The sequence below is a fragment of the Peromyscus leucopus genome, chromosome X, assembly GCF_004664715.2.
Source record: "Peromyscus leucopus breed LL Stock chromosome X, UCI_PerLeu_2.1, whole genome shotgun sequence".
Taxonomy (NCBI): domain Eukaryota; kingdom Metazoa; phylum Chordata; class Mammalia; order Rodentia; family Cricetidae; genus Peromyscus; species Peromyscus leucopus.
The window spans coordinates 55,006,326-55,019,291 of NC_051083.1; the positions used below are offsets into that span (position 1 = coordinate 55,006,326).

General features: G+C 37.1%; 1 protein-coding gene across 11 annotated transcripts in view; it reads right to left on the reverse strand.

Moving 5' to 3' along the window:
- Arhgef9 (Cdc42 guanine nucleotide exchange factor 9) overlaps positions 1-12,966 on the reverse strand; it is a 161,668-nt gene that overhangs the window by 52,380 nt on the left and 96,322 nt on the right. For all 11 annotated transcript variants that reach the window (XM_028861411.2, XM_028861419.2, XM_028861417.2 and 8 more), the window contains one exon: positions 6,498-6,677. In XM_028861411.2, coding sequence (XP_028717244.1) covers positions 6,498-6,677 — 180 coding nt within the window. The remainder of the gene's footprint in view (positions 1-6,497; positions 6,678-12,966) is intronic.

A 12,966-nucleotide genomic window follows, 5' to 3' on the forward strand; every position in this document is an offset into this window, starting at 1 on the left:
ACTGGGGTAAGAGAAAAATCTTCAAGTTGTTTTGACTTGCATTTCCCTAACTGCTAGGGGAAAGGAACATTTTTGAGATATCTATTAGACATTTTATTTTCTTCTTTTGAGAATTCTCTGTTCAGGTCCCAGGGTCATTTATGGAATGAGTCATATTTTGTTTTGATTTTTTTTACTTTGAGTTCTTTATATATTGTGAATATTATCCTCTGTCTTGTATAACTGACAACCTATAATACATGTACATGTGTATATAAATATACATAGATAGTTTAAATGAAATCTTCAAGGAAACCTCCATTTGCAACAGATGAAGGCCATGACAGAGAACCACAAGCAATCAAACTGTAGAGTTGTGGAGTTCATTCTCAATACATGCATCTATAATACAACCCCTGTACTTGAGGCTTAGGAATCACTACAAAACCAGGGGCAAAAACACTGTAAAAGCCAGAGGATCTGGAGTTTGGTGTGATATTTTTGTCTCCTAGTAATATCAGAAGCTACACCCATAAAGTTTCACCAACATGACAGCCTAAATATGAGCTGAATAAGTACAATAATAAAGAAGCTAATGTAGAAAGCTCATTATGTCTCAATCTTACACAAAAAACTACAGGAAACTAAGGAATGGAGAAACTAAGCTGGAGAAATACTCTTCCCCAAGGAAGAGCACAGAAAAATGACTATCCAATATCAAATGGTCAGTTCTGAAAACATACATATAAGTAGCATTATACAGACTAACAGTTTGTATTTATGTACTTAGGAATATATATGTATATACACTTACACATATGTATGTAACAACAATTAATGAAAAAGGAGACCATAGGTCTGAAAGAGAGGAAGGAGAGGTATACGGGAGGGTTTGGAGGAAGGGAAAAAAGGGGGGTAATGTAATAAAACTATAAATAAATGAAGTAATTATATTACAAACTCAAAAATAAAAATATAAACAAAAATAAATGCTACCAACTTTTTTAACAACCTGACTCAAATAATGCAACAGCTATTATTTCTGATGTGTACATGCAGGTAAAACCAGTCACAGCAGAAGCCATAACCTATACTAATATGTTCTTCTGTTTGGGGGATTATTGATCTAACCACCTGGAGTCCCAATAGGCTCTGTTCAACTATTCAGAGTGGGTTGGAGTCTTGAGATTTTGACAGGATAATAGGGAATTAATTAGGATCCACCTCCTGTGTGTTTGTACCCACAATAATAACAGCGTGGATATGTCCCAATTGTGTCAGCACATCCTAGAAAAGCAAAATGCTTTTGATCAGATTGGTTTCCCCTGTTAATACTGCAAAAACAATCCTTGACACAATTTGAGACTTCAATCTCTTTAACCTGTGAAACTATTCCTTTTCTTTTTACTGGGGAAAAGTTATTATGTTCTTACTTTTCCATCATCCTTAAAGTCTGGTGTCAAGAATGGCAGCACGCTGCTTCTGAACTAAGCATATAGAAAAATTCTGAACGTATAAGTAAAGGGGTGGTGTAGGGTGCCACAGAAGTCCTGAGTGAATGTATGTATTGTTTGACATGTACATGACCACAAGGACCCCAACGCCTCATACCCATGGGAGTGGCAATGCCTTCCCCATGCCTTCCTCTGGTCCAAGTGTGAATGTTGACAGTGTGTGCAGAAAATGTCCATTGTAGCTTTCTCTCCCTGGATATTTACAGCTTGAATATTGCTCTCCTAAAGAGACTGCTCCTATTGAGATAAGCTAAACCTATCTCTGTTCAACTGTATAACCCTACCTCACGATTCAACCATATATATATATATATATATATATATATATATATATATATATATATATATATAACAAGCTTAGCTTCAGGATACTGTGGCTGCTCCATAAGAGCGCCCAGACAAAGCCTGGTACATTCAGTTGAGGCAGGACCAAGTCCCTCCCCCTTGCGTCAAGACTGAGCAAGACTTCCCACCATAGGTAATAGGCTTTGCTGACTCCCTGTGGGAGGCCTTACCCTTTTGGAGGAAAGGATGGGGTGGGGATGGAGAGGCAGCAGGAAGAAGGATGAGAGGGGGATCTATGGTTGGTATGTAAAATGAATAAAAATATCTTAAATAAAAAATTTAAATTAAAAAAAGCAAGCCCAGACAACCTAATCCCAGCTTTTCTGTGTCTCGGTATCATGTGATACCATGATTTGAATGCACACTCTAAAATTTATGTTGAAAATTAATTGGCATTATAATATTATTAAGAAGGTTATTGTGTTATAGAGTCTTTGGGTCTTGTTAATTATAGTATGTGATTTTTTTTACTTGCTACTTTTTAAATAATAAATTTTAAAATAAAAATAAATCTTCAAAATAAAGAAGTGGGATATTTAAGAGCCTCCATGTTCCCTCATTGCCCTCCTAAAATGCCATTATAGCAAAAGTGGGTTGGTTATAGTGGCGGTTAGTTTGACTCAATCTTTTCTGTCTTGCATGTGCTCCTATGTCCTTTACCATACTATGATGTAACAAGAAGACCCCTGCCCTACTCTGTGCCAGGACTATGCTTTGGTATTTCTAGCTTCTATATCAGATTTCTTTTCTGTATAAGTTATCGTGCTATAACAGCATAAAATGGACTGAGATACCAAAGAGCATGCTGTTGAATAACCAGTTGGTAAAAGAAGACATTGTTTGCCATTTTCAAAAATAAATAAAAGCATTTTTTTAAAAAAAAAATCAAATAACAAAAAATGCTAGTAAAGAGGTGAAGAAAGTAGTTGTTATTCACTGCTGGTTTATAAGTAACCATAGTATCACTAGGTCACTTGGTAGTTGCATTTTTTTGCTGGTATACCTAAAGGCCTTTATCTCAATATGGCACATACCATGGAGCTACCTGCATATTGTTGTTTGTTTCTGCATAATTCACAATAGCCAGGAAATGGAATCCATATAGATATTCATCAATAAATGAATGTTTTTTTTTAAATGTGGCACTAATACAGAATAGAATTTTAGGTAGCTGTGATAAAAATGAAAACAGAACATTTATAGGAAAATAGATGAAACTGAAAATTATCTTTTATGCTTAGTGAAATAAGCTTAGTGAAACATGCTTTCCTCTAATATAATGAACCTTGATTTTATATGAGGAAATGTGTACATATGTGTGTGTACACATATATATGTGCATACATGTATAAATATACATACATATACACATGAAAACACACATATATATGCACATACATTATATGTGGGGGGACATGAAACTAGAAAGCAGATAATAAGATGAGTCAGAGATATCTTAAGGGGAAATGGAAAAAGAGAGGGTAACAGAATACATGTGGCATAATAGGCGAAAGGTAGATGAAGTGAAGGAAGGAAAGAAATCAGGCAGAGGGATACAGGAGCCCCACGGGATGACAAGGAGAGAGAGTAGCAAATTAGGACAAAGTGTAATAAGACATATGTATGAAAATGCCATAATGAAACTCATTGTTTTTTATGCTCACCTAAAAAATTAATTAAAAATTCTTTAAAATCATAATGATACCACTTTCTACTTAATGGAATGGCAGATCTTTTAAAATTGATAATATCAAATGTTAATAAATATATTATATAGGGCACCTGAAATACTTATAATATTAGTAGTGGAAATGTAAAATAATATAACATTGGAAACGTTTTATATTTATAAAATTAAGGAAATATTTGCAACGTACATGCAACCTAGCTATTCTAATCTTAGTTACTTTTCCAAGACGAAATAAAAATTTATGTTCTTGCCAAACCTTACACTGGAATAGTCATAGGATCTTTATAAGTGTTTTAACTGGGAGCAACCCAGATATCCACTAACTGGTGAACAAATAAAAAAGGATCAGTTACTAGTACAATTATCACATCATGAATGGCATTATGTTAAGTGAAAAAAGACAAATACAAAAGATCCTATTATTTTACTTCATTTATATAACATTCTAGAAAAAGCAGTAATATGATAATGGAAAGCATATCAATGTTTGAAGGAACCTGGGGTTAAAATATAAAAGAAGGATAAGACCTTTGATGTAGAGATAGAAATATTTTATTATTTTTTTCAAGACAGGGTTTCTCTGTGTAACAACCCTGGCTGTCCTGGAACTCACTCTGTAGACCAGGCTGGCCTTGAACTCACAGAGATCCACTTGCCTCTACCTCCAAAGTGTTGGGATTAAAGGCATGTGCCACCACTTCTTGGTTATAATGGTAGTTACATAACTTCATGCAATATATAATTCTCATTGGGGAATCTTATATAAGTTATGCCCAAGTAAATCTGATAAAATACATTCCAGAACAATGTGATTTTTGAAGGCAAAACAATATTTAAAATGGATAGTTTATCATTATCAAGTATTTATCCCAGCTTCATAACACTCATTTATCATATGAAAACTGTTCAATTCAAATTAACAACATTAAAAGATTAAAGCATGAAAGAAAATGAGTCTTCTTGTCCTTTAGGAGACATAAGACAATGCATGAAGAATGTTTAGGTTGTTATAACTGGTGGACAAGAAAATGATACTTGACATCTAGTAGGCAGAGACAAAGAATGCTAATAATACACATGACAATGCAAAGGGAAACCTCTAGTTGAGAACTTTGATCTGTGGTCTGATTTCTCAACATGTGATTGATATCTATGTGTTGCTATAAATTACGTATATCTAGCCTGCTCTTATGTAATATCTAAGAGCAAAATGTCCCATATGATTTTTCTTATTGCTCTGACTTCACTCCAGCACACACAACAGCTTTGTGCATGTTCATTTTAGATCTCTCAGCTGTAATTTTGGGAATGGAACTATTAGGTCATGCACATGTTTAATATTTATAAAACTACTCAAGTCCTATCTGAAATGACTGAACCAGTTACTATACTGTGCAGAAGAGTTATCATATCAGGTCTGAGAGTGCTATATGTAGAAGGGTCTACTTGAAAAATTCGCCCTTCACAAGCATCATAGAACTTGAATACCAACATGGATCTCTACCATGCCCTGCTCACAATAGCTCATTGTGCCCAGACAGAAGAAACAATGTGGTTCATATAAAATATTTGCTTTTCTTCTGAAATTTTGGCATGTGATATACAAAGGGTACCTGTAAGTTGGGCGGTGGTGGCACACACCTTTAATCCCAGCACTTGGGTGGCAGAGACAGGAGGATCTTTGTGAGTTCGAGACTAGCCTGGTCTACAGAGAGAGTTCCAGGTCAGGTTCCCAAGCTATAGAGAAACTCTTTCTCAAAAACAACAAACAAACAAAACAAAACAAAACAAAAACAAAGGGTACCTGTATAATCAATCCCCCATGAACTCTAGGATACAGAATCTTTAGTTTCTCTGAGACATTTCATATGATGCTTAGAATCTTTTGTCAGGTGTTCTCTTTTTCTTTTCTTGATTGTTTTAGTTGTTTCATTAGAACAAAGCACAGCCATTGATAAGCTATATACATTTCAGATTTCTTAGCAAATCACTGAATATAAGAGTTGTCTAGAAGACCCCTTCAGCACACATTCCCATAAACAAAGTAGATCTCCCCAGGAACTTGTTCTGTATAGCCTGAATTTTGATACACATGTATATATTATTTCTTGAAAAAATACTTTACAGGGCTGGAAAGATGTTTCAGCAGTTCAGAGCACTGGCTGATCTTCCAGCAGACTGGGGTTCAATTCCTAGCACCCACAGGGTGGCTCAAAACCATCAGTAACTCCAGGATCAGAAGTACTCTTTTAGCCTCCTTGGGTATTGCACACACATGGTACAGAGATATACATGCAGGTAAAATATCCATGCCCATAAAATAATAAAATAAATTAAAAGTACCTTATCAAAAGCTAGATTAAATTGTTTATGAAAGATACACAAAAGAGAAAAACACAAAGGTAGCACTGTAAATTCTTCTCACATTCTACATGAAGATACTGAAGTTCAAATAGGTTAATGGATAGAGCTAAAGTTATCCAGTAACCTCAGACACAGGTCCCAAATTCTCACTAGTTTGTTTACATTAAGCCCATGGCCCCTTTTGTTATACTTGACACTTCTCATACTCTAATTCTGACCTTTCAATACCTTTCAGGAACGACTTTCTTGAGAACTACACCTTCTCTTATTTCTCAAATTATGCAGTGAATATATTGAATTCCTCCCCAAATACTGGGTCTTATAGAAGCTGAGCCCAACAGGAAAGGAAAAGAGAAGTTAAAAAAAATCCTCTTGATAACTTCCTAAAAGGTTGGGGAGAGAAGAGAGTATAATAGCAAAGAAAAATAATCCTAAACAAGTTATAAATCTTCCTAACCTGGTTAAAGATGAAGGTTCAAAAAATCAGTCATATAAGAACTCATACCCCATTCCAGTACATCATAGCTGACTAGAACCAGAAAGCTCATACATCCTTCTGTTGCTCCCTATGATTTCTTTAAAAATGAACAACGTAAGATGCTTACATGCTCTAGGAAGCAGGGTCCTATCTCGCTGAGGTGGGGGTCATCATTGTTGTACTGCTTCTCCAGGTCTCTCACAAAGCCCATCTGAAATCTGTAGATGTCTTCAATGTTCCCAAAGATGACCTTCAGTTGCTCATCACTGAACATGTCCCTTCTCTTCCGGCACTGCTTCAGGTAGCCCTGCAGACAAAGGAAAAGCTCAGGGTGAGGGTCTCCCTTCCACTGCTTCCTAAGTACATGGAGAATCATTTTCATTCCATGAATTAGGCAGGTAATACTTGTTTTCAATTTTCATAAGGGGAAAGGGAGAGCCAGTGAAGGGCACTGCTGCATTACTAACTCTTCAGAGTATGATTACTCTGGAATGCTTATGTTTTCCCTCTGTTTGTATGAGAGAAAAACAACAACAATAACAACAACAAAAGGCCAAGGGTCATTTTCCAGAGCCTAGATTGTACTTAGTATTGGTTGTATTAAGAATATCAAGGGAAGATGGAGATATACTTCAGTGCTAGAACATTTGCCTATAATACACTAACCTGAGTTCAATTTATAGTACCAAAAGGTGGGGCTTTTTGTTGTTGTGGCTGTTGTTGTTTTTATTATTGTTGACAGGGAATACCAATGATGTGAATGGTTTCAGCTAAAGCAACTTACTAAAATAGCATGTGTGTGCAACAATCCAGTAACCAAGGTAGAAGCACAAAAACACTCCAGTAAAGAAACAGGACTTGAGAAAATGAAACCATTATTTCCTTATTTTAAGAGAAGGTCTATGTAGCCCAAACTCTCCTTGAACTCATACCCCTCCTGCTTCAGATTCACAAGGACAGATATGTCACAATATGCCACTATATCTGGCTCCAAACTATTATTTTAAATGAATTTCTCTGCTATCTATGGCCAGTAAAGAGTATAGATGGTCTTAGCCAGCAAAGCCAAGAGTAACTAGACATTGCATTTGAAACATATGCATACAAATGCTTATAGGATGTCAATGATGACAAAAGGAGAATGGACAAGAATTCATTGCTTGATAAGAAACCCCTAACATAATGGTGACAAAAACATTTAGCCTACACTGCACATTCCCTGAGATGTCAGTTCAGAAAACAGCTAATAGTTATGTCCCATTCTTCCCATTTGAAAGGTTTAAGGAACGATCCAAACATCATATGATATCCAAAATGCAGCAATGATGCTGGAGTTCAAAGCCAGTATGGAAAGTAGTGAGTATAAAAAAGAAGGAAAGGAATGCCAGAGAAGCTTCTTGATTCTCTTAATATATTCATTATTATTGTGAAGTCATTGCTTCTCTTTCTATTATGCATATCGAAATTTAACTACATATTAAGAACAATGTAGGTTGGTAGAGTATTTTCTTAAAGTTAATGATAGGGAACTAACACATTTTTAATGTAATGGGTTATTATATAGCCATTAAAATGATTGAAAAATACTGAAGAAACATGGAAGAGGTTTATGGCATAATGTTAACAGTAGAATATGAATGGTATATCAATATGATAATACTTTTATACATGCATACACCTTATTTTCTTCCTCTTGTTGAAAATTACAGAAGGAAAAGAGCTCAAGAAAAGGCACAAGAAACATATAAATGCAGAGATAACTCATTCGCACACTCAGGAAGCAAAAAAAAAAAAAAACCAACAACAACAACAACAACAAAAAACCACCAAACTGGAAGCCATACTATATATACAGAAAGGACCTGTAAGGTAAAAGGAGAGAATATATATGTATGTACATGTATATTTAAATATAATTTTAGCCCTGACATGACATTATAAAACAAGGAACCACTAAAGATGCCATTGAGTTCATTTTCTCTTGGCCAACTATTGCTGGGTATATGAAGAGGGATTTGATAGAGATATCCTGTTTAGGGCTGAGTAGTTCAAGGTTTCCCACTCTCTGCATATTTTCTGGGTGTGCGTTTTATTCTATATTTGTTCCCATCTGCTATAGGAGGAAGCTTCTCTGATGATGGCACTGATCTATAAGTATAGCAGAACGTCAATAAGGGTACTACCATGCTCTTTTAGTAGAACAGTAGTATTTAGTTTGAATCTAGGTCACTGGGCTATCTAGTCTCAGGTTCTTGATCACCTAAACAGCTTTGGGTAAGGGTTCCATCTTGTGGAGTGGGACTTAAGTCAAATCAGATATTGTTTGGTTACTCCCAAAAGCATATCTTACAGGCAGGACACAATTGTACATCAAAGGGTTTGTGGCTGGGTTGGTATTTACATTTCTCCTTTGGTAGTATGCAGAATACCTTCCTGTAACAGAGACACTAGCACCCGTGGGTAAAAGCTCTGTGTAGGCACCATCTCAACTTCTCCATGTTCAATGAGTTTATAGGTTTCATCTTCAGCATTAGGACTTTGCCATCACTTTGTGGGTAGCACCCTATAATTTGGCAACAGTTTGGGTTGTTTGTTTGAGGTTCCCATGGGGCCCATTTGGCCAACAACTCTATTAGATATAACCCATTCCTGGTACTGGAAACTTCAATTGGTGACAAGAGATGTCCAGTTGAACCTATGCTTCCCCAATCATTTGACAATTTTATTTATATATGTATGTATATATAAATATATATGTTTAGAGTGATAGATGATATAGATTGATGCTTCACATGACAAGACATCATTCTTAAAAGATACTATGAGTACCATGACATCCCCAAGTAGTTTTAATTTACATTTCTCAAATTAATAGGGATGAGAAATACTTTTTTTGAGATATCTCTTAGTTGATTTTATTTCTTCTTTTGAGAACTCTCTGCTCAAATCAATAGCTCAGTGTTTAATTGGGTCATTTGTTTTCTGTATTTTTTATTTTTTGAGTTCTTTATATATTCTGAATAATAATCCTCTCCTTTGAGATTTCAATCAATCACAGTTAGAATAGCTAAGATCAAGAAAACAACTCACAACAAATGCTTGTGAGGATGAAGAGAAAGAATAATACATATTCACTGTTGGTGGTACTGCAGACTGGTATAGCAACTCTGGAAATCAGTGTGAAAATAATTCAAAAGCTAAAACTAAATCTACCATATGCTAAGCTATAGCATCCCTTGGCATATAGCCAAAAGGCTGACATCCTACTTCACAGATGCTTGTTCAGCCATGTTCATTGCTACTCTATTCACGATAGCTAGGAAATGGAAAGAACCTAAATGTCCTTCAACTGATGAATGGATAATGAAAATATGGTGCATATAGACGGTAGGATTCTATTCATTTGTAAAGATAAATGAAAATAAAATTATGAAAATTTCAGATAAATGAATAGAACTAGAAAATAAGTGAAGTAGCCCAGGCCCAGAAAGACAAATGCCACAAGTTCTCTCTTATTTCTGGATCCTAGGCCCAAATCTTCAGATGTACAGATATTCTTCAGATATTACCTGGGCTAACCACAAAAAACAAGACCATAGAAAAGGACTGTATAGGGGAGCTCTACAGCTCTACAAAGGGGAATGTGATAATATGAAGGGGAGAATGGGGTGGGGACTTAGTTGGGGAGGGGAGATGGAATACAACATAGAAGGAGAGAGACAGAGGAGGAATAAACATCACTACAAATGTTTGAAATATCCATAAGGAATCATCTCGTGTTTACCTAAAATTATATAGAATATATAATGCAGTTTAAATCAGGTTATACCACCAGAGATGATAATACTCCACAAGAGCTATAGTCTAGCCAACAAAAATCCCAGCAGCAGGCACCAAAAAAAAAATTACTTTCTTTTTTACACATATAAATGGAAAGTATATTAAAAGAATGTGTTCTGGGTCAGGAAGGGTTAGGAGGGATAGTGAATGGGAAGACAAGGTAGAGGAGGGAGTGTAGGGAGGGATAATTAACACTGACAACCTTTGAAATGGCCATATGGAAACCTTACACTATGGGTGCTTCCTAAAATGTCTATTTAACACATCTAAAAGGAGTTTAGTTGGAGTCATCTTCTAATAGGGGAGAATGCCTCATAAGGTATCATATGGATCAAACAAAAACCCCAGTACCAGGTGGGGGTTACCTCCATTCCAGTTCTTGGTCAATGGGATCCAATAGATGCCCCAAACAACACAGTTTATTGCCACTGCTCTTGGTTACCCTGCAGAATTCAATAATAAGACCCTATTGCTAAAGATACCATATTCCTCAGTCATAGTACATGGAGAAACCAAGCTAGTACTGGCCTGGAAGCTTTGGTCCTACTGGCTACCTTTCATAATGCTAGCAGTTTCTATGCATGCTACTTGGGGAGAAAAGTCATTAACAATCTTACTCAGCTATGAACCCTACAAACTATCATAACTAGCCAGATAATATATGCCCATAGGTGCAATACTGGCATAAGTGTTCTGAGAGTAACCAACCACTTCCTGGTTGCATTTGAGGTCTACTCCACAAAAAAGAACTCTTGTCTGATACTGTTAACTGGGCCAAGAACCTGTGACTGGGTAGGTCATAGGCCCTAGGGGAGAACATACTTCTGTTATTCTGATAGATGAACATCTATTAAACTTCCTACTAAGCAATTATCTTTTTTTCAAATTTATTTATTTTATATCTCAACCACAGTTTTTCTTCCCCCCTCTCCTCCCAGTCCCTCTCTCCAACCTCCCTGTGTCCCCCAACCCACTCCTCCTCTATTTCTATTCAGCAAAGGGCAGGACTCCCATGGATATCAACAAAACATAGCATATCAAGTTGCAGTAAGTCTAAGTAAGCACTTTCACTTGTCACATTATTCAGGCCCACACCTTGGAAGAAAGCATCCTATTCCATCAGAGGCCAGGCCAACATCCCGAACCCCAGGTAAGACCCCTCCTTCCTGCCCTTGCCTGCTCAATATAACCCCAACCACCACTCCTCTCATTACCACATCCCTGCCCACACCTCTGGCGGATGTCTCCTCTTCCACCAGAGACCAGGCCAGCATCCTGAACCCCAGGTAAGACTAGTCCTCACCCCACCTGTGCTCATCTACCATAACTCCAACTGCCCCTCCCCTCCTCCTCACCATACCCAATCCTGCATCTCTGGCAGAAGCCTTCCACTCCATCAGAGGCCAGGCCAGCATCCTGAACACCAGAGACCAGGCCAACTCCCTGAAAACCAGGCAGAAGCCTCTTACTCCACCAGAAGCCAGGCCAGCATCCTGAACACCAGAGGGCCCTGAGCCAGACTAGAAGTCATGCACATAGCCAGAACTGCAGCCCCAAACTTGGGCAGCAATTGCCTGCCAGAACAGAGACCATCTAGTCTATCAGAAATCCAGCCCCCAACATGAGTGGAAACTAGACCATAGGCCTCAGCAGCAAGAAGATCAGAGAGGAAACAGAAACCAAGGAAGAAAATACTCATCCAACAAAGACAAATCCAGAAATCAGCACTTAGACCTATAATCACTTCAAATCTAGATGCCTAAACATAAGCGTAAGAACACAAACAACAATAGCCAGGGCAACATCACCATCAGAGCCCAGCCATCTCACTACAGCAAGCCCTGAATATTCCAAGACAGCTGAAGCACAAGAAAACGACCTTAAAAGAAACTTTATGGTGATGATAGATGTCCTTAAAGCCGAGATGAAAAGCTCCCTTAAAAAATCAAGGGAAAGACAACCAAAAATTGGAGGAAGTCAATAAATCTCTTAAAGAATAGCAAATAAAAAACAAGAAAAAAAAACCACCACAATTGATGGAAACAAATAAAACTGTTCAAGACCTGAAAATGGAAATAGAAGCAATAAGGAAAACATAAACTGAGGGAATTCTGGAAATAGAAAATCTAGATAAGTGAACAGGAACTACAGATGCAATTATCATCAACAGAATACAAGGGATTGAAGAGAGAGTCTCAGGCTTTGAAGACACACTAAAAGAAACTGATACGTCAGTCAAAGAAGATGTTAAATCTAAAAAATTCCTGACACAAAACATCCAGGAAATCTGAGACACTGTGGAAGGAACAAAGCTAAGAATAATAGGATTAGAAAACCTCCTTTCAAATTGCTAGTTTAGGGGATGAGTCTTAAGAGACTCCCCAAAAAATATAGGCTATTGCTGTTGCCACTGGTTATCTCTCAGAGCCTGAAGATAAGTCCTTATTGCTGAAGACACCACACACTTCAGACACAGTACTTGGAAGAATCTAACTGACTGAATTGAAAGACTCCTCCATGAGTACTAGCTCACATGGTACTAGAAGATGCTATGCAAGCTGTAAAGGGAGAAAAAGCAACCAAAGTGTCCTACCTAGCTGTGATTCCTACAAACACAAAAAGGACAATCATGGCAAGATATCTCCAAAGGTATAACTGTGGCACTTAAAAACTAGGAGTAACCAACAGGCACCTTAAGATGGACTTAAGGCCTGCTCAATAGAAAAGAATTCATGCCTGGTACTGTAAGCCTAACC